We start from the raw sequence: 25490 nt of genomic DNA on the forward strand, positions 1-25490 counted from the left end.
CGATTCATTCAGCTAGTTATTTCTAAGGAGCAGAATATTCACTTTACTGTTTCATGTGTTAACTAATACATAAATACCCCAAACCAGTCTCTTGAAATTTTGTTTATGCAGTGCTTTAACATGGTATTTCATTGCTGTTTCAGTTTCTATTTCTCTGCCTATTGAGATTAAATATCTTTTATTATTGTCATTTGTATTTTCTCTCCTGTTTTTTTCTGTTTTTGAGCCTTTGTCCATATTAGCTTTTGAGTTGTCTTTTTCCTAGCTATTGAGGGGACTGTATATAGAGAGGGCACTTAGAAACAATAACAGGTAAAGCTGGATCAAAAGAGCAGCAGACTTGGAAATAATAACGATAATTCTTAAATAGGTATATTCAAGCCGTAGAAAAATTTTAAGATCTAGAAAGCAATGTGGGCTAATAAATTTTATAGAAATGCAAATTTAAGGTAGTCAGACTGTCTTAAGATACCTTTTTGCTATATCAACTATTTTGGAAAGTAACATAGCACTGTCTCTAAGAGTTTTGAATATACTTTGACTCAAATTCCCACTTCTTGGAATTTATTTTGAGGAAATAATTTTAGAGTAGTATAAAGTTATATGGCCAAATATGTCTAGTGCACAGTCAGCTGTAATAGCAAAAATATGAAATATCTTAAATGTGCTAAGTGAGGGAACTGGTTTAATAAAATAAGAGACATCAAAATGTTGAATATGTACATGTACCATTATGGTTATGAAAACTAAAGAAAGCTATAGGGAAATGTTGAATATAGTAATTTGAAAACAGTAAGATGTACAGTAGTTGTGTAGAGTGAAATATAATGCAGATATAATGCAGACAAGGAAAATTAGGCTCAAATTGTTTTTGGTATGAAATTCTTAGTAAATATTTAAATGGTCCTTAATTAGCAGTCTTGGCACATTGGACATCATTACTGCTCTGTGTATAGTTTTGAACTTTGTTAATTATAAAATTTCTTACTTTGAGTTATATTAATTAAGTCTTCTAGTAAAGAGACAGCTACTAGCATTTTGTCACTTGTGTAATTTGTCTCAGTTGTATTGTGATGGATTTATCTATATATAATCTTTATCCGGTGGGGGGGTGATCCTCTTGCAGTCACGTTATGCCAAGAGGCTCAGGAACTGGCGTTTACAGCAATGCTGCACCACCACCTGCGACTTACCATGGAAACTTATACAGGCCATTGTTGAGAGGACAAGCCCAGATTCCAAAACTGATGTCAAGTAAGTTTTTACCAGTTGCTTACTTTATACACTGAATTAAGTACTGCAACAAAAATTAATTTCTAATCTTCATTGCTTAAAATGATTTTATTGTGTTAGTGGCAGAGGTAGTAGGGTTAAAAAAGATTTAGAATAGTTGTAAGAGAATATTTTTTTGTAAAATTTTTCATATATTTTTATCCTGACTGTATATAGTTGATTGAATAAGATGAAATGGGTTTCTTCCTTATGTTCACTTTTAAATCTGCTTCTGAGTCAAGTGTATGCAGAAAGATGTATGTGGAATTGATTGCTGTTTCTTCCATTAACACAAGTAATATTGGACAGTTCTATCAGTTGCAGTAAGTATAGAGTCACTCTGGATCCAAATTGTATCTCAGTACTACTAGATGAAGGCAGGCATGGTTTTTGGTAGGAATATACATTTAATCCCATGGCCCAGTAAAGACCTCGGCCTTTCCCTGACCCCTTAAAACTGTGAGAAATGTTAACCATGAGAATAATTACATGGCATTTGAGTTGCAGTGGCAAAGGGAGTGTTAGACTTCTTAGATTTTTCATTAATTTCTTGTTATTCTTTTAGTTTCCTTTGCTATGCCTGTTTATCAAGTGAGTCATGTGCCAAGTTCTCAAAACCACTTTTCTTCATGTAGCTTTTCCTTCTCCCACTCCTAATTGTCTGTTTGCTGGCCAACCCAGACAGGGATAGCATGGGGGAGAAGAAACCACGTGGCTGGCAAAATGCTGATTTAAAAAAAAAAAATCTGGATGTCATATTTAAAATCTTTTCCTGAATGTTTGAAGTGTTTCATAAAAATTCATTGAAAAAGGAAAATAGTCTTGCGGAGAACCCTCAGAACTCTTTTTAACCCAGAGTTGAAGTCATTAAAGAAAGTACCAGATTAAAGTGATCACTGTTGGGAAATGTTTAACAAATACCTACTCTGCCCCTAGCACTGTTTGATGCTAATTAAGCTACAACTCCCCCCCCCTTTTTTTTTAACCTGAAGCCCACATTTTCCAAACATACCTAAGAAGTTGCTTCTAAAAGTCTTATTCTCTCAGTGTCCTCGGATTTCAATGTTACCTTCTCTCTCTCTGCCACAGTGTGGCTTTGCTGTCTTAATGACTTTGAATGAAATGGTTAGACTCTATGGTGAAAACTCTGGACTTTGGCAGTTTTATTGTCTTGAGTGAAGCACAGGCGGCAGTAAGAGTTTAAAGGCCTTTGTGGGTATCTGCTTCTTGCAGTGGTGTAGCTGCTTTCCTCACAAGATTTAACAAATAGCATTTCATGGTATTTCCATATAAGCAATATCAAGCTGTACCACATAAAACAGGAGAGTCTTATCACTTTGAAAGAGGTATCTATGTCCTGAGATTTTACCAGTAAATAGCAGAAGTATCTGTAGCTTATTTTTCAAGCCAGCTATTTATTGACACATTCCTTATCACTTCTTTTTTTTTTTTTTTTAATGGTACTACAGTCTCTAAATAAGGAGGAAAAAAAAAATGGAGATGGAAAATGCCGGAGCCAGGTATAAATTCTTGTTAGTTTAGCCAGTATTTCTCAAGATGATGTTTGTGAGGAATTTCTGAGGTGGTCTTACTGAGTCAGATTTCAGAGATCTGAAAGGAGATTCGAGTAACAGGTAAAAACATGTGCTGTCCATTACCAGCACCCTCTCTTCTGGGTTGCCAGTTTCCAGAACCAGTCACTGGTGACTCACAACACAGTCGTTCTGGGTATCATCCAGACAGTCACTTAACTTTATATCTTTTTAAATCCTTCCCTTTTATAAAATTATGTCATAAATTTATGTGATTGTTCTATTTTTTTCAAATACACATCAAAATAAATACATAACTATCAATTTAAAGAGCTTATTCCCAGACCTCCCACATCACACCTTATAGTCCACCTGTGGTACACATACCACTCTTCAGGAAACATCACCCTCACTGAGTTAGGTCTTAACTTTCACGGAATCAGAGACCCAAATGAGAATCTGTAAAAGCCATGGCTCCTCTCCCAGAAAATCACTTAGTGTGAGGTTCTTGTAAACCTGAGCACCCTGTCCTGCAGTCTTTCGCTTCCTGCCTGCAGGATTCTGCCCCAACATAAAAGAAGGAAAGAAGCCAAAAAGTCTTTTTGTTTTTCAGGGTCACCAGATAGGGAGAGTTTCACACCCTCAGGGGCCTCTCATTCTGTACTTTTTGGTCTGCCTTCTTTGTTCATTAGTGTCTGTGCATTTAATTTATTTCATAGAGTGGGGTCCTTGCTCCCCTTTTATTACTTTGGGTAAACAACTCGTTTGCCATTGTTGTAGCTCTTATTAGATGTAATTTGTTTATACTTACAAAGAATCTTTGGCTAGAACCTATTCCAGTTAGAATTTTTTTTTTAATTAAATCATTAAAAATTGGATGGTATGTTTTATAAAGTGTAGTTATTGGCTTATCTCAAAAAGCAAATGGTACTTTCTGCCTGGTGACTTTTAAACATGGAGTCACCTCATGATTAGTGCTGGGGCTGATTATATTTAACAGCTTTTCAAAGATAGAGTGATGGGGAGTGAAGAAGTTTAAGGAAAAAAATCAGCAAGACATGATATTTAAATTGAGCCTTCAGTAGAGAATTTGGGATATTCAAGGCTTAGAGAAAATATTGAGCTTGAAGTATATGCCACGTAGTAGGGTGGTATTAAGTTTAGAATAACTGAAACAAAACCTGGAGCTCAAATGGAACAGATCATGAGGGTAGGGAAATAGATTTTTGTTTTTGTATTTTTTATGAATTTTTACTGTATTTTAATCGCAATATACATTAAATAAATAAAATATGGCAAATAGCAGTGAAACATAAAAAGACCTCAAAAATTCCACCATCCTGAAAAAAGCAGTGTGTTAACATTTTTCTGTTTCATCACTTTTTCTATATGCAATTTTTAAAAAAAAAGATTTATTTATTTATTTAATCCCCCTCCCGGTTGTCTGTTCTCTGTGTCCATTTGCTGCGTCTTGTTTCTTTGTCCACTTCTGTTGTCGTCAGCGGCAAAAATATGAAACGCTTCACGAATTTGCATGTCATTCTTGCGCAGGGGCCATGGTAATCTTCTCTGTATCGTTCCAGTTTTAGTATATGTGCTGCCGAAGTGAGCACTCTATATGCAATTTTTGAAAATGTGATTATATACCTTTTTACATAAACTTTTTATTGAAATGTAATACAGATGAGGTGCCAGGTCATCATGTACAAGTCATTCATATAAAATGAATTTTTATGAAAGCATACTCATGTAACTACCACTCAGATCAAGAAATAGAAAATAATCAGCACCCCTGAAGCCCTCGCCTCATGTCCCCACCCCTTATAGGAAACCACTCTGACTTCAAGTCATAGATTGGTTTTGTCTGGGTTTTTTTTTTTTTCTTATGTTCATGTAATAGATTCTTACCCTATTAACCTTTTACGGTTTTGCCTTCTTTAGTTGAGATTTAACTGTGTTATTGCATGTAGCAAAGTCTGTTGTCTCTTTGTTATATAGTTTCCCAATATATGAATATATTGTTTATTTATCCATCCTGTAGTGATAACATTTGGATTGGTTTTCACTTTGGGGCTGCTGGGATAGTGCTACTGTGAACATTTGTGTGTGTTTTTTGGCGTGTGTATGTAATATAAATGTGTCTTTTTATTTTCTTTAAATATTTATTTATTTATTTATTGCCCAACCCCCGCCCCCAGTTGTCTGCTCTCGTGTCCATTCGCTGTGTGTTCTTCTCTGACCACTTCTATCCTTATCAGTGGCACCGGGAATCTGTGTTTCTTTTTGTTGTGTTATCTTGTGTCAGCTCTCCATGTGTGCGGCACCATTCCTGGGCAGGCTGCACTTTCTTTTGCGCTGGGCGGCTCTCCTTACGGGGCAAACTCCTTGTGCGTGGGGCTCCCCTACGTGGGGGACACCCCAGTGCAGCACAGCACTCCTTGCACACATCGGCACTGCACACGGGCCAGCTCCACACGGGTCAAGGAGGCCCGGGGTTTGGACCACGGACCTCCCATGTGGTAGGCGGATGCCCTATTCATTGGGCCAAGTTACCTTCTATTCCTTGTTTCTATGGGTATTAAGTTTTACCAAAAACTTTTCCTGCACCTGTTGAGGTGGTTTTTTTCCTTTATTCTGTTGCATGATGAAGTACATCAATTGATTTTCGAATGTAAAACAACTTGGAAGTCCTGGAATATGCCTAATTTGGTGTGATGTGACATCCTTTTTCTAGGTCCCTATATACTATCTGCCAATATTTCGTGGGGGACTTTTCCATATGTAGTATGAAAACATAATTTGTAACCTTCTTTTCAGTTTTGGGGATAAGGATTTTTTGACCTCATAAAGCAAATTAAAAAGTGTTTCCTACATTTCTGTTCTTTGTAAATGTTGTTTTAAGATTGTTCTCATTTCTTAATGTTTAGAGGAAGTGAGTGGTGAGATAGGCTTATGAGGAGGTTGTGGTTTGTTTTTAAGATTTATTTTATTTACATATTTCTCCTCCTCCCCTCATTGTTTGAGCTCAGTGTCATCTGTTTGCTATGTGCTCATCTTCCTTTTTTAGGAGGTGCTGGGAACCGAACCTGGGACTTCCCATGTAGGAGGGAGGTACCTGATTGTTTGAGCCACTTCTGCCACCTGCTTTGTTGTATCTCTCATTATGTTTTCCTCCTTGTGTCTCTTGTTGCATCAGTTTGTTGCATCAGCTTGCCATGCTGGGCCATCATGTTAGCTTGCTGTCTTGCTCATCTTTAGGAGGCACCGGGAACTGAACCCAGGACCTCCCATGGTAGTAGGCAGGAGCTCAGTTGCTTGAGCCATATCTTGTTCCCATATGAGGTTTTTAATTACAGTTCAAATTCTTTAAGAGGTGGAGGATATTGGGTTTGTTGTGTTTTTTTGTTTTTTTGTTTTTTTTTGGTCACTTCTGGTATTGGTTTTGGTAAGCTGCTTTTTTGTAGGAATATATCCTTTTATTCTGAGTATACAAATTTATCTCCAGAAGTTGTTCATAATATCCTCTTAACATGTTTTTTTAAAAAATTAGTGAAGTCATACATTGTCCTTTTGTGTCTGTCTTATTTAACTCAATGTGATATCTTCACGGTTCATCCATGTGGTAGCATATGTCAGAACTTTATTTCTTTTTACAGCTGAATGGTATTCCATTGTGTGTATAAACTGTATTTTATTTATCCTTTCTTCTGTTGATGTACATTTGGGTTGTTTCCATCTATTATCTTTTGTGAATAATGCTGCCATGGACATTGGTATATATCTTTTTAATATGTATGACTACGAAATTAATTCCTGATAATGGAAGCAACCCAAGTGTTCATGAGCAGATGAATGGATAAACAAAATGTAGTACATATATATAATAGAATATTATTCAGCCATAAAAAAGTATGAAGTGCTGGTATGTAGGACAACATAGATGAACCTTGACAACATCACGTTGAATCAGGTTGAGTGTAATAAGCTAGACACAAAAGGAAAAATATTGTATGATTCCTCTTTTTTTTTTTTTTTTAAGATTTATTTATTTATTTAATTTCCCCCCCTCCCCTGGTTGTCTGTTCTTGGTGTCTATTTGTTGCGTCTTGTTTCTTCGTCTGCTTTTGTTTCTTTGTCCGCTTCTGTTGTCGTCAGCGGCACAGGAAGTGTGGGCGGCGCCATTCCTGGCAGGCTGCACTTTCTTTTCACGCTGGGCGGCTCTCCTCACGGGCGCACTCCTTGCGCGTGGGGCTCCCCCACGCGGGGGACACCCTTGCGTGGCACGGCACTCCTTGCGCGCATCAGCGCTGCGCATGGCCAGCTCCACACGGGTCAAGGAGGCCCGGGGTTTGAACCGCGGACCTCCCATATGGTAGACGGACGCCCTAACCGCTGGGCCAAAGTCCGTTTCCCGTATGATTCCTCTTGTATGAAATAGTTAGAATAAACAAATTTATAAAGCCCAAAAACAGAATAGTAATTACTACTAAGACATGGTTGGAGGAGGAAATAGTTACTGCTTAATGAGGATGAGTTTCTATTTAGGATGATGAAAATGTTCTAGAAATAGTGGTTTAAGTTATACAATATTGTCAGTGTACTTGATGACACAGAATTTTTCACTTTAAAATGTTTCTTTACCAACCGTATATTTTACCACAGTAAAAAGGGGAAAAAATGTCAGTTTTCAAGTTAAACTTAACACATGCTTATTGAGTGCCAGTCCCTGCTAAACCCTAGAGCTATAGGGTCTTTGCACTCAAGAAACTCAGGGATAACATGAGGCTAGGGGATGGGTGATGGAAAACATACAGAGGAAGCGATGGGGGGTATGAAACAAAGTCCCAGAAGGAGGGAACAGCCTATTGGAGTCAACGTGCAGCAGTCAATTCACTTCTGCTACTGCCCAGAAAAACAAGGGGGATGGGCCTGCAAAGGTACAGCACAGGGGGAGCCAGGCTTTGGACTTACCTTGAGTTTATCTAGGTTCACAATTTTTATGGAGAGAGTTCACTCAATTATGTGTTACATTCAGTTATTTTTATTGTATTATACAGTATTTGCATTATCATCATTTAACCTTTACAGCATGCGAGGCTTAAATAATAACTGATTCATCTAATTTTATGACAAGGAACTTCCTAAATAGAAGACTAATGTAAGAGATTCTGTCTTAATTTGAAAACGTATAATCTTCAATAACAGAGAAATTTCTGGAAATGCACTTATGTTCTTTTTTTTTTTTTAAAGATTTATTTTTTATTTATTTCTCACCTCTTCCCCCCACATTGTCTTCTCTCTGTGTCCTTGTGTTCTCATGTGTTCATCTTTGTCCGCTTGCATTCTTGTCAGCAGCACTGGGAACCTGTCTCTTTTTTGTTGTTGTTGTGTCATCTTGCTGCATCAGCTCTCTGTGTGTGTGGCACCACTCTTGGGCAGGCTGCGCTTTTTTCGTGTGAGGCGGCTCTCCTTGAGGGGTGCACTCCTTGCACTCCTTGTGTGCGTCAGCATTGCACGTGGGCCAGCTCACCACACGGGTCAGGAGGCCCTGGGTTTGAACCCTGGACGTCCCATGTGGTAGGTGGATGCTCTATCAGTTGAGCCAGATCTGCTTCTCACATATGTTCCTACATGCACAAAAAATTTGTGGAAGAGTACAAGAAACATAAGTGATAGCCCTCGAGGGAGGGAGACTGGAGATAAGGGATGAGAAAGATCTACTTTTCATTGTGTTACTCTCTTCTGCTTTTGAATGTTTTGTCACTTCTATTTTAAAATGAATTTTAAACTAGTAAAATTCCATTGATTAATAACAAAAAATTAATTCCTCATATATATCATTTATGGTCTGCCCCCTCCCCCCCTTCCCCCTTGATTAGTCTTACTGGGGCCTATTTAATTTTTTTTTTAAAAGAAATAACTTTTGGCTTTGTCCCCCATTATGTGCTTATTTTCTGTTTAATTGATTTCTGCTTTTGTCTGTCTTCATTATTCCCTTTGACTTTCTTTAGGATTAAAATGCTATTCTAATTTCTTGAGATGGAGACTTAGGTCATTTGTTTGCAGTCTTTCTTTTTAATATATGCATTTCATTGCTATAGATTTCTCTCTAATCACAACCTTTGCTTATCCCACACTTTGTGTTACATTTTGTTACCTTTGAGTTCATAATATTTTCCGATTTTTGTTGTATTTTATTTTGTACTTATGAATTATTTAGCAGTATATTGCATTACTTTTCAAACACATAGAATTTTTCTAGCAGTCTTTTAAAAATTTATTTCTTCTACTTGAGGCTGAATTTCCAAAAATGATAATTGCTAAAAAAAGTTTCCTGAATTCCTAGGCTTTTGACTGATAGAACATTGCCCACAAGATAAGATGATAACAATTCACACTTCTTGCAGCAGCATTTGAGAAAGTCTTGATAGCTTAATGCCTACCAGGTATTATCATTTTATAAAAGTTCTTTCTAATTTGATAAGCAAAGAATAATTTATCTTTGTTTTAAAATTTTTTTAAATCACTGCTTTGATCATACTTTTCTGACCAGTTTTTCTTTCATAAATTGCCTATTCTCTTCCATTGCTGATTTATTAATTTGCGTGTAAGTCTTTCTCTTTTTAAGAGCTTTTGAAAGCTTCTTAAACATAAGAGGGAACCAATTACTTCTTTCTGGAACCACGGGCTCTGTTGATTGTGGAACAGACTTGGCTGTTGTTATAGTTAGGGAGAGATAATGAAGGTCTGAATTAGTCTGGCAAAGAAGATTGAAAGTCGAGAAGATGGAAAGGGAAGGGCTTGTAAGGCTGGGTAATTGAATGTACCAAGTGAAGGAGAGAGGAGAATCAAGATGAGTCTCATATGTCTACTGTGGACACCTGGGTGACTAATGAGGCCTGTAACAGAATTTGGAAACCCAAGAGAGTTTAGGAATATAGAAGAGCATAACAAGTTTGATTTTTGTTGGGGTTAAAGTGTCTGAAAGATGTTCAAGTCATCTGCTGATACTTAGAAATATGGGTCTGGTTACTTGCTCAGGAGAGGACAGGGTTGTAGAGAGAAATTTGGGAGTCATCAGCATATAAACCAGGCAGTTTAAGAAAGATTTGGATAGGTTAATGAATTTTATTTGTCCTTGGTTATGACAACCTTGAGACGCTTGGGTTAAGAGGTTGGACATCCTAAAAGCATCCATGTCATTTCATAACTCATTCCCTGATCCTTTTGTAGGAGATCTGTAGGGTAAAAAATTGATCTGATCTAGAGTATTTATTGCAAATTGGTCACAGTTATAGGATAAGCCAGGCTAAGGACATCTCATGTTCTCTGATGTTTTCCCCAGTACTCTTTACACATAAGTCAACGTTTGATTTGATTTTCATTTTCTTTTAGTTTATTGTTAAGACTTTCCTGGCATATGTAGTTTGTAGTCTCCTGTGATCTCTAGGTTTCATATTTATATAGAAAGTATTCCCTGCCCATAATGTACTGGAGAATTTTTTTTTTTTAGATCTGCTTTTAGAATGATTCATTCTTATCTATCTGTATCACTATTTATGTTGTGTTATAATTTTTATCTGACCCCTTCTATTTATGTTTTCTTTTGAATACTAAATTGTTTTTGAGTAAAAGTATCCTTTTAAAAAGAGTCATGGTACACATGGTTTAACCAAGCCCTTTTCTTATTTTCTCCTTATATGAATGCCATGTTTGTCAAGATACTTACTCCCCAAAGACCGTGTGTTAAGTACTGTTTATTTTTCCTTCCTGTCTTAATTAGATGCATGTAACAATGTCCATCCTACACTTTCTTGAAATGTTGAAAGTAAGTTTTCAAATCCCTAATCCTGCCCTCTTGAAACTCTTAAATTGCCAGTCCTCCTGATTGAGAAGCACAGAAATCGCTGGTGGTTCTCCTCTGGTTCTTCTGAAATAAAATAACATGAAGTGTTGCCTCTGCCAAACGCATAAGTGTGTGTGAAACTTGGAGAAAGTGCACTGTAGTGGTTTAGAGCACATGATCGCATGGCTTTCACTCTGCCCTTTACCAGCTACGTGGCCTTGGACAGGTTTTGTTTTTGTTTCTGTTTTTTTGGGGGGGTAACATCAGTTTGCCATTTGAACCATTTCTAACAGTACAATTCAGTGGCATTCATTTTATTTACAACTTTATGCTGCCAATAACCCCATCCATTATCAAAATTTTTTCATCATCCCAACAGAAATTCTTGTCTTCCTTAAGCAGTAATTCCCTACTCCCTTTCCCCCTAGCCCCTGGTAACATCTAATCTACTTTTTTTCTCTATAATAATAATTTGCTTACTCTAAATATTTCGTAAGTGGAATCATACAATGTCTCTCCTTTTGTGTCTGGCTTGTTTTACCCAGCATAGTTGTTTTCAAGGTTCACCCGTGTTTAAGCTTGTATCAGAACATCATTTCTTTTTATGGCTGATTTATACTCCAGTGTATGTATAGCCCACATTTTGTCTATCTACTCTTCTGTTGATGGACAATTGGGTTGTTTCTGCCTGTTGGCTATTGTGAATAATTCTGCTATGAATGTTTGCACACAAGTATCTGTTTGAGTCCATTTCTTTGGGATGTATACCTAGAAGTGGAATTGCTTGGGCAGGTTTATATCAGTGCCTTAGGTTCCTCATCTCTAAAATGGTACAGAGAATACTACCTCATAGAACTATTACCAGATTAAATGAGTTTACATTGTTAAACACTTAAAACCGTGCCTGCCACATAGTAAGTACTATTACCATTTTAGATCAGCTTTCCCTCTTTTTATAGAATTTTGAACTTTAAGATTTGGTCAGAAATACAGGGTTGTAGTAAAATTGAGGTCTCATCCATTTAATCAGTCTTTAAAAATGTCTTTAGTATCATACCTAGTTTCTTCATATGGTATAAAATTATACTCAAGAAGGAAAGATGTTTGGTCAAACTGTTAACTCTGTCAAGTGTCTGCTGTGGGTATTCCTTACTGTTGGTCTTTGATTTGTCTTTGATGTGTCCGTTTTTGGTTTATGAGTAATTGTCCAGGTTCTGCTAACTTGTTGGAGTCAAGTGCAGCCCTGGAGTACTCAGTGTGAATAAAACATTTGGTTTCTGTAACCCACAGAACCTGATATGTGACTTCTTTTTATTTCATTCCATAAACTTGTCAATTAGCTGCATTTGAAAAGTGATTTTTTGATTAATGCAATCAGTAAACATGAAGTCTTCTCTGTGATTGCCACACTGATTAGGTAAATTGTCACTTGAGCTATTAGAGAGGCCTTGGTTTACATGGCCTTAGTGTTCTAGATAGGGAAAAGTTTTTAAAACCAAAGGAAAAACATTAACTGTCATTTTTACTTTCACCTATATCTTTCTGAAGTGCAATTCACTACCTCAGAATTTTTTTCTCTCTCGGATAGATCTTCTTCTGTTAGAGTCATACAAATGAATGATAATAAGTTTGTTTTACCTTCTACTTCATTATTTATAAAGCCAGGAAATATTTCTGCTTTATGAATACTTAAGAGGCTATATATATTGCTCAGAGGCACATATGAAGAGATTTGTTGAAAGGTAGCCTTTGATCCTTTCCCCCCCACACACACACTTTTGAAGGCAAGGTGTGACAGAATTAAGGGGGAAAAAATCCTAGAAAATTTGCTTAGGTCTTAACACAAAATTATGATTTGTTGTATGTACTGAGCTTATGTGAGAAAAACAGTTCTTCTGGAGGCAAAAAATAGTTGAATGCAGTAAAGAGGGGAAGCAAGCATCTGATGTTCTGGAATTGATGAAATAGGGACTTTTGCCACTTTTCCAGACACTTCCAGGAATACAGGTAGACTGTTGGATAGGACTCCCCTTTTTCTACAAAAAGCATTATGCTTAATGAACTTTACATTCAAGTTCTACTTAGAGCAATTGTTGTGTTTAACATGTAGCATGTTTGGTTCTAATGATATGTATTACTGATTGCGATGGGAAATTTCCATCCTTTTATACTATTTCTAAGAGAAAATATACACTTTTCTGGCCTTTATTTGTAAAAAAGCATTAGAAAAAGTGCTTCAGGAGGTTTCTCTTAATATAGATGTGTCTTTTTATTTTAATCATCTCCATTCGATTTTTTTTTTCAAGTTTAATGTAAAGTTTATTTCACGCATTTAAAATCCAAGAAAAATATGGAACGCTTCACGAATTTGCGTGTCATCCTTGTGCAGGGGCCATGCTAATCTTCTCTGTATCGTTCCAATTTTAGTATATGTGCTGCCGAAGCAAGCACTCCATTCGATTTTAAATTTAGTAGGGATCCAGGGTGGGAGCTTTTTAAGTACCAAGGACAGTGTGTATTCTGGGTTATACCATGTATAAAGAGACAATATGGAACCAGAACCATAGAATTAAGTCTTCTTGCTGAAAAGGGTATGTTTCCAGGGCGACCACTGTGGTTCTGGGGCATGCGAAATATAGAACTAGATAGGGTCTGAGTGAAATTTGTGAATTTCTTTTGACTTTTGTTAGATTAGCTAATTTTGTTTATAGAAAGGCATTAAAATACTTCTAGAAACATTTAATCAGTTCTTACTAAAATAATTTTTATATGATCTGAATAAACCATTGGACTTCAAGTTTAACAAACAAATTATCAGAAAAAGTGACTTAAATGCTGGTTTTTACTATCAGTAAATTACATTCTCATAAATCATTGACACTAATGTAGTATATTTATAAATGTATCTTAAATGTTTCAGTAGAAATAAGCTATACTGATGAAATGATTGCTATTCTTGCATGCATTTCTGGTTTTACCTCTTCTAATCATATTACGATTTTCCTGATAGCGTATAGTTTGTAGTAGTAATAAAAAGTTATTTTAGGGCTGGAATAGGGGATTTTCATCCCCATTTTTGGGTGAACTGTGGCATCTAGCTTCCTAAGATTCCACTTGCATTTTGAATACCTGTTACAGGTCTGAAGATCTGCAGGAGCAAGAAACCTCAGCCTTTTACTTGGTTTGACCACCTGTGATCTGATTTTTTTTTTAAGATTTATTTATTTCCCCTTCCACCCCAGGCCCCAGTTGTCTGTTCTCTGTGTCTTTTTGCTGCGTGCTCTTTTGTCCGCTTGTGTTGTCAGCGGCACGGGAATCTGTGTTTGTTTTTGTTGCATCATCTTGTTGTGTCAGCTCTCTGTGTGGGCGGCACCATTCCTGGGCAGGCTGCACTTTCTTTCGCACTGGGCGGCTCTCCTAATGGGGCACACTCCTTGCACGTGGGGCTCCCTACGCGGGGGACACCCCTACTTGACAGGGCACTCCTTGCGCGCACCAGCACTGTGCATGGGCCAGCTGCACACGGGTCAAGGAGGCCTGGGGTTTGAACTGCGGAACTCCCATGTGGTAGACGGACACCCTAACCACTGGGCCAAGTCCGCTTCCCTGATCTGATTTTTAAAAGATAAAGAAAACCATTTGACTCCATTAAAGCTGAACCCCTCCTTTCACTTCAAAATTGGATTCTGCTTGGAAGCATGCTCCTGTAGGCAGCGGGGAGGAGGGTGGGAGCAGGCTGGGGACCAAAGAGCAGGTGCAGTGGCCGCAGAGCCAGGAAGGGGGTAGATGTGGGCCCCTGGGTGAGTGTGTGTTGGGCTGGCCACATGGCTCTAGCATGGGTGGCTTGTCCACTTGTGGAAGGCCTTCTGCAGGCCAGCACCCTTTCTACTGTGAGACCATGGGAAGGGAGCCCGGAGCAAGAGCCAGGCGTTTTCTGGGAGGCATTTTGAGCAACCAGATGTGTGCAGCCTTGTTTTTCCATGGTCTCCTTTGTGGGTTTTTTTAAAAGCACAATTCTGCTTTTTAAAAACAATTGTAAATAACCCAGATTTGCTTTTTGTTTGTTTGTTTCTAACCAGAGATAAGCTTTCATTTCTTCTTTCCTTTAAGAAAGTAATTTTGAAAAGGATGTTTCTAGTTTGTGTTTCCATTAAAATGTGAGCCTGAATACATTATGGTAAGCCTTGTTGTCCTTGTGTCTTGGGAGTCTGGGAGGAGGTTACTCCTCACGCAGTGAACTTATTAGACTACTTCTGGAACTAGCTGTTTAGATGAGGTCACACTCAGCCCCTGCTGAAGGGCAACCAAGGTGCTGGGAGGGTAGGGTGCACCAGACTCCTGGGGGCGCTGGCCCCCTTTGCCAGTGCTCTTGGTTGGGTGCTCTTCCAGCCTGTTTGTACCAGTCCATTTATTTGGAAGAACAGTACCCATTTAATTGTTTCTTGTAGTTAGGTAATGTTGCTAGTTCAGCTTTGTGTTAAGGGGAGGTTTGGCTATCAGAGAACAATAGAAAAGTGGGTGGTCCCTTCATTAACATGTCTTCCTGGCCTTTGTTGGAAAGAGAATGTGCTTCCACTTGAAGTCATGAGAGCTGGATAAGTCAGCACTCCTTTCCAGTTTACATGTTTCAGAGAAAAGTTTCAGGATCTTTATTAAGGTTTCTATTCATTCTTTTCATATTAATGGAAAAAATTTAAATCCTTCCTTTTGCATAGTATTTAAAATATAAATGTAAAATATATGAATGCATACACAGAAATGTGAAAGTGTAATAATAACATGGGGGGGTGGTTGATAGCTGCATTGTGATTACTTTAAAACAAAAACAAAAAACCCTGTTTATACCTTCCCTGTTTCTTTTCCAGATATGAGGCCCCAGGACTCCTGGCGAGGCCCTCCTCCCCTTTTCCAGCAGCAAAGATTTGACAGGTAATATTAAAGCAAACATGATTTTCAGACATTTCCCTACCTCATCATTTGGGGTTTATTGAATTTTTAGAAACTTAAATCTCCATAGTTTGAAATACTTGGTGCTCACCCCCACCCTCCACCCCAATTTCTCTTGTACCTATCCTTTAGGAAAATAGATGCTTAACACTTTGAATTAAGAGACTCATGTTTATAGACCTTCCTACTTTTCTTGGCTCTTGGCCTTTATTTTATTAACACTTTTGAGGTGCCCTGAAAAATGTAACACAGAAAGCTTAAAACTATATTAGGTTTTGGACAGGCTAAACAAATTTCTTTTTAGAAGGATTGTGCAGCTTAATGAGGCATAACTAATGGTGTTTCACTTTTATCATTTCTGTGCTGGTGGTGCAGCATTAGTACAGACCAACCATTGATTCTTGCTACAAACCTCTTGAAGTCCTAATCAGCTTCTTTGGTACAACTTTTTCAGGGCTGACAAGCCTATTGTAGGGCAGTGTCACTGTAGGTCAGTAGTTATTAGTTGCCACTGAAAACAGTTTCTTTAACTACTTAAGACTGAACTGAATTAAATGCAGAAGGGACTCAGAAGAGGATTATGGGATCTGCAGTCTAATAAGTACCATGGAATAGAAAGAATGTGACATGGTTTAATAATAAGGGATGTTTTACATGTGTTCCTTCATTGATAAGTTGTATGCTCATAAGTCAGATGGACTCTACATGACAGGACAGCTAGGCGTGTTATGAATAATTACATTAACATCTGTAGAATAATTTTTAAAAGACAGCTTTAGAATGTCTCATTTCATGCTGGTTTTGCCAGCATCAGTAAATGCTAAAATGAATTGAACCCCATCATAGTAAGACTTCCTTTTTTTCCTTCCCAGTTCTAATCTGTTTTGTTCCCTTCTCCTCTGCCATTTTAGCAGTCTCTGATATGTTCTGAAATGAATTAACTTTCTTTCATAAGCAGGGTTATAAACACTGCTCCTCTTTTAAGAAAATTCTGAAATTTTTGGACTCCAAAACTTCATTTTGTTGTTTTCTACAAGAAGATGAATCATTTTATTTAAATGTTTATTAATAGTATCCACTACTTAGTGTAAACCATGTTTCGAATTTAATATGACTGGCAATGCCTGTATTTATGTTTTGTTTTCAATATAAATGCTCAAAGCCCTAAAGTTATTTCATTATCCTCAGAGTAGCCCCATGTTGAAACAGCAATTAAATGAGTAAGAGCTAAATTTTTCCTAAATTATGCACCACCAGATTTGATTAAATAACTTTATGCATCACTTTTGTCAAGTGTGGTTCTAAGACTTTCTTTCCCCATCTTGTTGCTCGCTTTTCTCCTTTGTTAATAATGGTCAACATTTATTGTCTGCTAACCAAGTGTCAGCACTGTGCTAAAGTGCTCTTATGAACATAACTTCATTTATTCCCTCCATCGACCTTTGAAGTAGATACTGTTATTTTACATTTTTACAGATGAGGAAATTGACCTGCATAAGTTCAGTAGCTTCCCTGAGGTCAGTCTTCCATACCTTTCCTAAGAAACTTTTCACTTAAACAAAACTTATCAGAATCTTTCTCTGAGCATAATATATATAGTAAAACCTTAGGGAAAACAAAGGAAATGAAGGATCTCCTTCCTGCTTCTGAGGACTCTTTTTCTTCAACCCCAATGGCTATTTTCCTTTCCTTCCCTCTGTACACATTAAAAGTTTTCCTAAGATCTTTGTCATTGTCTCTTCCCTTGCCCTGACACCTGTCATTTTGTTATTCTTATTCTGCCCTAGCTGAGTATTGGTATTAACCTGACTGACTTTTTGAACCCAACAGATTAGGGACAAGTTTGGGAGTTGGGGGAGGGTTAGTTTAGCTTTAATTAGATACTTAAAATCACTCCTTTAAGCAGAAGTTAACTGTGGAGCATAGAGAATTCTAATTAGTTGTGAGTCATGGTCATTTAAGAAATATACTGTTTTCTTAATAAGAAAAACAAGATTTGAGTTCATTTATCCTAAAATTTTCCATTAGTCTTTTAGCAAATAAACAAATGTATTATATCACTCAGTTCTGTGGCATTTGTCAGTCCAGCTATTCAGACCTTACAAGATATGGAGGAGAAACTATATGTTACCGTAAGCCATATCGACTTTGCTGAGATGTCACAACTAGTAAGTAGTTGTATTCTTACTAGGGCCAGATTTGCTTTCAGTACTTGTGCACTGTACCTTTTCGAGTATTTGGTTGAGAACCCTGTTATTTCCTACTCTATGATAGTATTTATAGTCCATACATGCATTTGATTGAACATTCATTTGATTGAACATTTCAGAAGAAGCACTTTCTGCTCCCTCCTTCACCCCCACACAAAGTTCGCCCCACACAAAGTTCGCCCCACACAAAGTGTTTAAGAATATTGGTAGGACTAATCAGAGATGGCTGGCTCTCAAAGCTTTCTCGGTCACTGGAGTTCTGTTCCATTGTCTGTGTTCTTGCCAGTGGAGGCTTCTCTTTTCCAGCCATATGCAGAGGGACCATTTATTTTTTAACTTACAGGTATTATGGTCAGTCTTGGAAAATCTTAGGTTTTGGAAAATCAAAAACCTAAGTAATCATGAGAAAAGAACAGTTTTTAAACTGCAACTCTGTTCCTAACCCATTTTTATGACATAAAACATTTTCAGATCACTTTTATAATGTGTATTGTTGATACCAGCAGATATTCCTGAAACTCAGTTGAGTGAGTTTGATGATTATAAAACCGAAAATAAAAACTGATCAGTTAATACCACAAAAGAGTTGCATTTTTGGCATTTCAGTTTTGTGTTAATGGCGCCAGTTTTGATGAGCCTGCTTGGTCACAGCACAACCTTAACCTCTCACTCCTTCAGGGACTGCAAAGGCCCATTCCTGTCTCCTCAGATGGAGCTATTCTTGCTAAAACAAATGAGGCATTCTTGCTAAAATAGTATTTATAGAAATAACCCCAAATAATTAAAATACTTTTATATATATATATGCATTTTCTTTCTGAGATACATATATTTAACTTTGTTTGAATCACTTACAGTAACATTATTAGAGCTCTGGTTGAGCCACTGAAGAACAGCATTGACCTCTCTAGAGTTCTTCAGAGAACTGTTCGTCAAATCATCACACAGAAATAATTACCTTGTGCGTGTGTTTTTTGTTTTTGTTTTAGAAAAGAGCAAGCTCCAATTGAAGGGAGGAGATTGAGGGGTGGTAGGATGGATTTGGGCTTGAATAGCTTTGAGAAGAATGCATTACCCAATGAACCCAACTTTGGGGCTTTTTTTTTTTTTTTTTTTTTTTTGATGTAACTAGAGGCCAGGGATTGAACTGGGGACCTTGTATATGGGAAGCCAGTGCTCAACCACTGAGCCGCATTGGCTTCCCTGACTTGTTTTTTTTCATTTGTTTTTGCTTGTTGTTTGTTTTTGGGTGTTTTGGAGGCACCAGAAACCAAACCCAGGATCTCTTGTGTGGGAGGCAGGTGCTCAACAGCTTAAGCCACATCTGTTCCCTGGCTTTTTTTTACTCTAAGACCTAGGTAGTGAAATTGGTATGCTGATAATGGCTGTAACTAAAACCAGCTTGTTAATACTTCAGCAAATTTTAAATTTTATTGCAGTCTTTCCTGACCTTTAATGAGCCAAAGTCGTTAAAATATACTGGAAAAAAATTTGCCTCCATTTATTCTTTGTAATGACTCTTCTATAAAATGGAAATTAAGAAAAACGCCTCTAGGAGAAAGTTATATCTTAAATTGTGATTGCTTTAGAAGATAATAACTTTGCTACGTTGTTTATGGGATGGTTTTTAATTAACTTATGGTTTAATACATTAAACCTGTTGCTTTGTATCTGCAAAGTTAAAATAGGCACTTGAAGACAATTAAAACATTTCTCTGGACGAGTAATCTGGGACAGCAAACTGGGTTATAATAGCTGTTGAATCTGTGTTCCCATGTAAACTGTATACCAAATGCCAGTCAGCCCATGCCAATTAGTGCTCATGTTGCTAGGTCACCGTGGTCAATTGAAAGCTGCATCAATAGAACTTGAAAAGGTTTCCTCCCGATCAGACCTTCTGACATATTGAGCAGAATAATGGATGGGAAAAAACAGCCAAGTCCCCTACCCTGGATTCAAAATACTCAGCAGTAAGAATTCATTTGCAACCTGCAATTAACTAGAAAGAATGGACTCCAAGAACGAGTCTGGACATTTTAGAAAATAAAGCCTCATTCTCCTATGTTGTACATGTTTACTCTTTGTATAGACAGCATCTTAAATGTAGCCCACTTGGTTATCTTAGGTCCAAATCTTTAAGTGACTAAGAAGGAAAATTCACAATTGAAAATAGCCAAATTGTTAGAAATCAGGCCTTCTAAACTGAGTTTAAACACCCTTTTTAAACAGATGCTGTGGTATTTCACAAAACATGTAGCTTACTGGACATAGGAGACATTACCCTGGATATCAGAGTCATAAAATCTGTTCTGATACTATGTATCTAACCCCTATGACAATTCTGGACAAATTGGATTGTCCTAAAATTTGGAGATGATACCAGCCAATTTCAGGCTTTTTGTTGTATAACAGGCTTGACTTCTAATGCATACACGATGCTTTTCCACAGAGGTCCTGGAGCTGAACCTCTGCTCCCGTGGAACCGTATGCTCCAAACCCAAAATGCAGCCTTCCAGCCAAACCAGTACCAGCTTCTAGCCGGACCTGGTGGGTATCCACCCAGACGTGATGATCGTGGAGGGAGACAGGTAATAATATAAAGTGCAGTCGTGGAATGAAAAGCTCATTTTGTACTTAAGCTTGCTTCTTGGGACCCTGCACTTCCTTACAAACATTTATAGGTAAGATATTGAGATAGTAGCTCAGCTGAACTTTGGTCCATTACTAAAAATGTGTGTAGGGTAAGTACCTGCCTCACCATAAATAGATATACCTTGAAGATCCTGGAGAGTTTGCACCCCAAAAGCCCTTTACATCATGGCAGTCAGTGACACTTAGCACAAATACAGTCAGTAACCAAAACATGTGTTTCTTCCGTTTAAGGATAGTATTCTTTTGTTTTAATAGAAACTTGGTTCCCCAGAATAGATGATAATTTCCTGAAAGCTGAAAGTAAGAATCTATCTTTTCAGCTGTTGTCTTTATTAATCTTAGAAATCTCCACTCTTGATTCAGGTGACATCCCTCATAGAAGAAATCTATTTGGTCATTTTCCACATGTTTTTCTACCAAATTTAAGCAACTATACCATTGAATGCATTTAGTTCATTTCCTTCTCTTTATAGCATCCAGTTTTAGCGCCATTTAAACCAAGATCTATTTGACTGAATTTCCCCCAGCAACTTGACAACCTGACTACTATTTCCTTGCACTTTAATTGAATACTTGCCAGAGAACAGGATTGGATTGCTGTGATTCCGTGTGGTGGTCATGGAGTTTGGCGCCTGCAGTGATGTGAAGTGTCTTTTAAATCACTTACCTGGTGTTGCCTACAGGCCTCTTTGCAGTGTTTTGCATGCTAATTTTCTAACTTTGATATTTGCCTTTATGTAAGATCCCTAATTCTGTCCTTTCTTCTGGTAGTTAAGGAAAATCTTTTCTACACCTTCTTAGTGTGTTCTTGAAAATCTCTGTCCACCTTGGAAGAAAATAGTTGCCTTAATTGCAATTAATATGTTTTAAGAGGATTTTTGTTATAGTTCTTTAAAAGAAGCTCATAGAATTTTGATTTCAATATTGTTAACCTGAGAGCTCTAAAAATCCTACCACTAGATTGAAACTGTTTATGCCACTAGAGTTGAGATGAGACTAGGCAGTTTAAATAATGAGTTTTTTTTTTTTAAATGATGACATATTCGTAGCTGGAAGAAACCTTGGGGAATGTGAGTCCAGTCATTGTATTTTCTAAGTCAGAAACTGAAACCCTGAACTTCATCCTGTTTAGCAACAGTGCTGGGAAGGGGCTTTGACTGCTCTGGACTGCTGACCCCCCACCCCACCCCCCAGCTCATTGTATCTTATGCCTCCTTCAGAGGAAGAAAACATCCCTTAAAGGAACTCTGCTGTTGTGGGAAATAAAATCCTTATTTACTTTAGAAGATATAAATCAATTGGTAAATTTAATAATTCTTTCAGGAGTTTTTAGAAATATATATGTCTTTTTCTCTCAGTCTCTTTTTCACTGAGATACTTTGTATTGAATCAATTTTTGAAGCATTGTTAAATTACAAATGTGTTGTTAAAAACAGAATTATGACTTTGCTATAGTTTTAGTGAAGTTTATCTAAGTAAACAAGGTCTTAGCCTACATTGTGACCTTTGAGTCTGCACATATTCATATTATAATTTAAATTATTTTAATACTCTGAGTGGCAAAATAGGGGTGGGAAGGGGGTCCATTGTAGAACCCTAGAGGCCTAGGAAGGGAATTATGATGGGAGGGCTGACACATTCATCTTGTGTTGTATACAGAATTGTTATTTGCCAGCATACTGCAATATGTTATAAATGTCACCAGTAATTATGTAATAACCTAGTGTGTTACTGTGTATTGCTAAATAAAAAACCCTTACAATTAACTGCTCATTAGGCCATAGCTTAGCAAGCTCTTGCCTTGGTTAAGCAGAGTCACTTTCCTAGTGTAATATGTCTAAATAGGATGTGGGCACCTTACCATCATGTGACTTGAATTACTGATGGGAATGGTGGGGAAGATTGAGAATCACTGTTCTCTATACATGTTGTTTGCACAAAACATGTAACTATATTTCATTCGTGTGCATTTTTGGAGATTTTTAAGTGGTTGTTAAAGAGTGTTTTATTTGATCAGTTTTCAGTGGTGGCTTTTGTGCAAGTGTCCAGCTTTGAAACAAGTATTGTAACAAGCTTTGGATCAAACTGCTTCCTTATGGAGACCCTTCCATGTGCTGTACTTTTAAGACATATTTAGCTTCTTTCTCGTGTATTTTTCCACAGAGAAAATTAATTTCTTTGCAGGTGTGTTAAACCAGAAAATAAACTTTTTTTTTTCCCATTTATTTTCAGGGATATCCGAGAGATGGAAGGAAATACCCTTTGCCACCACCCTCAGGAAGATACAATTGGAATTAGGCTTTTGTAAAGCCTTCCCAAATCCTTTTCATCGTTCTACAGTTTTATGCTATTTGTGGAAAGGAGATTTCTTTCTCAAGTAGTAGTTTTTAATAAAATCACAGTACTTTGTGTATTTCTTTTTAATGTGTATATTTCTACTGATCTGATCTCACTGTTTTATGTTTCCTTTCAAAGATATGTGTTGCATAACACAGTGGATCTGAATTTATTGCTTGTAAAACATTTGATGAAGTAGGGGTACTGGCTTTTCATTATGGTTAAAAATCAAACCAGCTGTGGATTTCAAAACACAGTGTATTCTAGATCATCTAAGATTGATGATGATTTTTAATGACAAGAATTAGGTATGACCTCTTGTGCTGGAGCCCTCAGCCAACTGGAGTGTATATGTTCAGTATTTCTTTGGAAACATTTCATTAATGTACTTGTCTTATAAAAATTTCTGGACTTTAGTAAAAAAAAAAAAAAGTTAAAATTTTTACTCTCTGGTCTCTTGTGTTCTGTTTTTCAATTTTTTATTTTTAAATAGTGTTTCAACTTTAAAATCTTGACCAAGTATGCTTTTTTAAAAATCAGCTTTTACAGATAATTCATTTCTACAGTTAATGTCAAAAGCAGATCAATGAAGAGAGAGATTTTTAAGAGGATATAATCAGTGAGACAACCCAACAAAAGCTTTTATTTTTTTTTAATATGTGTTTGTGAGCTACTGATTTGGCTAACTATAAAATCTTTATGATAAGTTATTTACATTTTCATAAATTTCATGTATACTTGTGCTGTAGTTTTAAGGACTTGTTTTAAATCTTTAAGAAAAAGTTGAAAGTTTTAACTTACAGCTAATTAGTCTACATTCTTTACCGTATGTTTTCCATTATTTCATAATAGATTTCAATTTGCACTTTTTTTTTTTTCCATTAAGCATACCATGATTCCTTAGATTTATATTTGGAGTTCACATAGCAGTTTGCTTTGCATTCTCATTTGATTGTCAGAGCACATTTAGACACACTGCTTTCATTTTTCCATCCTAGTCTATGATTGTATGTAAAGGTTTACTGTGCTCTGGTGTAGGACATTTTTCCTTTAATATTCAGCTAAGGCATAATTGGTGATCTTAGTCAACATGGGAAAAATCCTATCATTAACCTTGAATGGGAAGTTACTTTGAAGCTATTGCGTTCATTCTAAGTGATGGGTGAGTAGCTAGAGCAGGGTCCTTTACTGTTGAGATCCTCTCTCCTCTAGAAATTAACACATTATATATTACCTTAACTTCACGTCAAAGTGATAAATGCCTTCTGCTGTTAAAATTTCTCTATAGTTTGTCCTCTGAATACTAATGTACAGCCACCTTAAATAAAGTATTGTAAATTCCAAGGACATAAATGTCTTTGTGTATTGCTTCATAAAGTACCCCAAACCCACACATCTATCCTTTATATTTTCTCAGACCTTTTGTTTTGTTTTGTGTTATCATGAAACTGTCTATAACAGTTTGTTTTTTTGGCTTGACTTTTCCATGCTGCCATGAATGCTTAAATTGTTTTGAAATTATGACTGCCTTGCCAGGTAACTGAACCCTCACTTCAGGGCTCTGTTCCTTCACCCTTGCTTCCTATCATTCCTTCTCTGTATCTTTTTCATCTTCCAGAGAAATGTCCTACATAAACAAGTAAATGTTTTAGCTTGAAATAGAAATTTCTATTAAAAGCTATACATACTGTTTTCAATATTCTGATGTAAAAAAATAAAGAGCCAATTTTAAGTAATTGTACTCCATTATGTTATCTTTAAATAGGGCACATTTACGGGGTTTCATAAGATATTTTAAAAATCTCAGCACCTGGAAACAGCGCCAACTGTATTGTGGCGTTAATGACTCTTAATGAGTAGTTGTCTTCCCTCGAAAGATCAAATGAGTTAATGTATGTTAAAGTACTTGGTTAACCACAAAGCCGCCTATATACAGGTGTTAGATTACCATTTAGCGTTACAAAGGCAATTTGGGTGTAATAACTGATAAGTTCATTTTAGCGTGAGGACGCGGCGGGTCAAGGCGCGCCGGGCGGGACTGGGGTCCGGAGCTCGCGTATTTCGTGACCGCTTTGGAGGTCGGGTGTGCCTCGACCTGACGGGGCGGGGTCCGTGGGCCCCAGGGCCCCGGGGCGCAGCGGCTCCGCAGCCTGGGCGGGGCGGGGCGCGGCGGCGAGAGCTGCGGGCCTAGGGCGCCGCGCGGGGTGCTGAGCCTCGGTGCTGGGCGCCGGGCCACAGCTTCCCTCCGGGGATCAGGAAGCGCTCGGCCCCTGGAGCCCGGGGGAGGGGAGGGCGCGTGTCCGGGCCCGAAAGCCCAGCGAGGGGGAGGCGACGAGCAGGGTGGGCGCGGGGAAGCTCCGACCTCCGGCCCTGGGATGGTTGCGCGTCTCGGCGCCGCCGGGCCCAGCCCGCAGCGTCGTGCCGTCGTCTCTCGGGTCCCTGGATGCAGCGCTGCAGCTTCTCAACCTGCCCAGACTCAGCTTCTCAACGCATGCCAACACCGAACCTGAAAAAACAGCGAAACGTTCCTCCTTCCGAGGCTGCTGTTTCACGTTCTGAAGTCTGACTGCAATCTAATTTAGCTATACTCAGACATCTAGTAGCTGTGCATTCTCCGAAGCTCAACCCGGATTCCCCACTCCCAGATGGCAGAGTGGCAGCCTGACCCCAAACCCCTGGGCCGTCGTCTCTTCC

The 25490-nt window shown here is 37.8% G+C and overlaps 1 protein-coding gene and 2 non-coding genes across 3 annotated transcripts in view; 1 reads left to right on the top strand and 2 right to left on the bottom strand.

Annotated features, from left to right (window-relative positions):
* XRN2 (5'-3' exoribonuclease 2) overlaps positions 1–24532 on the top strand; it is a 92658-nt gene extending 68126 nt beyond the window's left edge. Inside the window, exons 27-30 of the mRNA XM_004447759.4 lie at positions 1127–1254; positions 15516–15579; positions 20257–20395; positions 22692–24532. Coding sequence (XP_004447816.1) covers positions 1127–1254; positions 15516–15579; positions 20257–20395; positions 22692–22757 — 397 coding nt within the window. The 3' untranslated portion in view covers positions 22758–24532. The remainder of the gene's footprint in view (positions 1–1126; positions 1255–15515; positions 15580–20256; positions 20396–22691) is intronic.
* On the bottom strand, positions 4311–4417 carry LOC111764872 (U6 spliceosomal RNA). The gene has a single exon (XR_002797371.1). It is a non-coding gene; the product is annotated as a U6 spliceosomal RNA (small nuclear RNA).
* On the bottom strand, positions 12995–13101 carry LOC111764871 (U6 spliceosomal RNA). Its single transcript, XR_002797369.1, has one exon. It is a non-coding gene; the product is annotated as a U6 spliceosomal RNA (small nuclear RNA).
* Positions 24533–25490: the final 958 nt, after the last annotated feature.

Source organism: Dasypus novemcinctus, chromosome 24, assembly GCF_030445035.2.
Source record: "Dasypus novemcinctus isolate mDasNov1 chromosome 24, mDasNov1.1.hap2, whole genome shotgun sequence".
Classification (NCBI taxonomy): domain Eukaryota; kingdom Metazoa; phylum Chordata; class Mammalia; order Cingulata; family Dasypodidae; genus Dasypus; species Dasypus novemcinctus.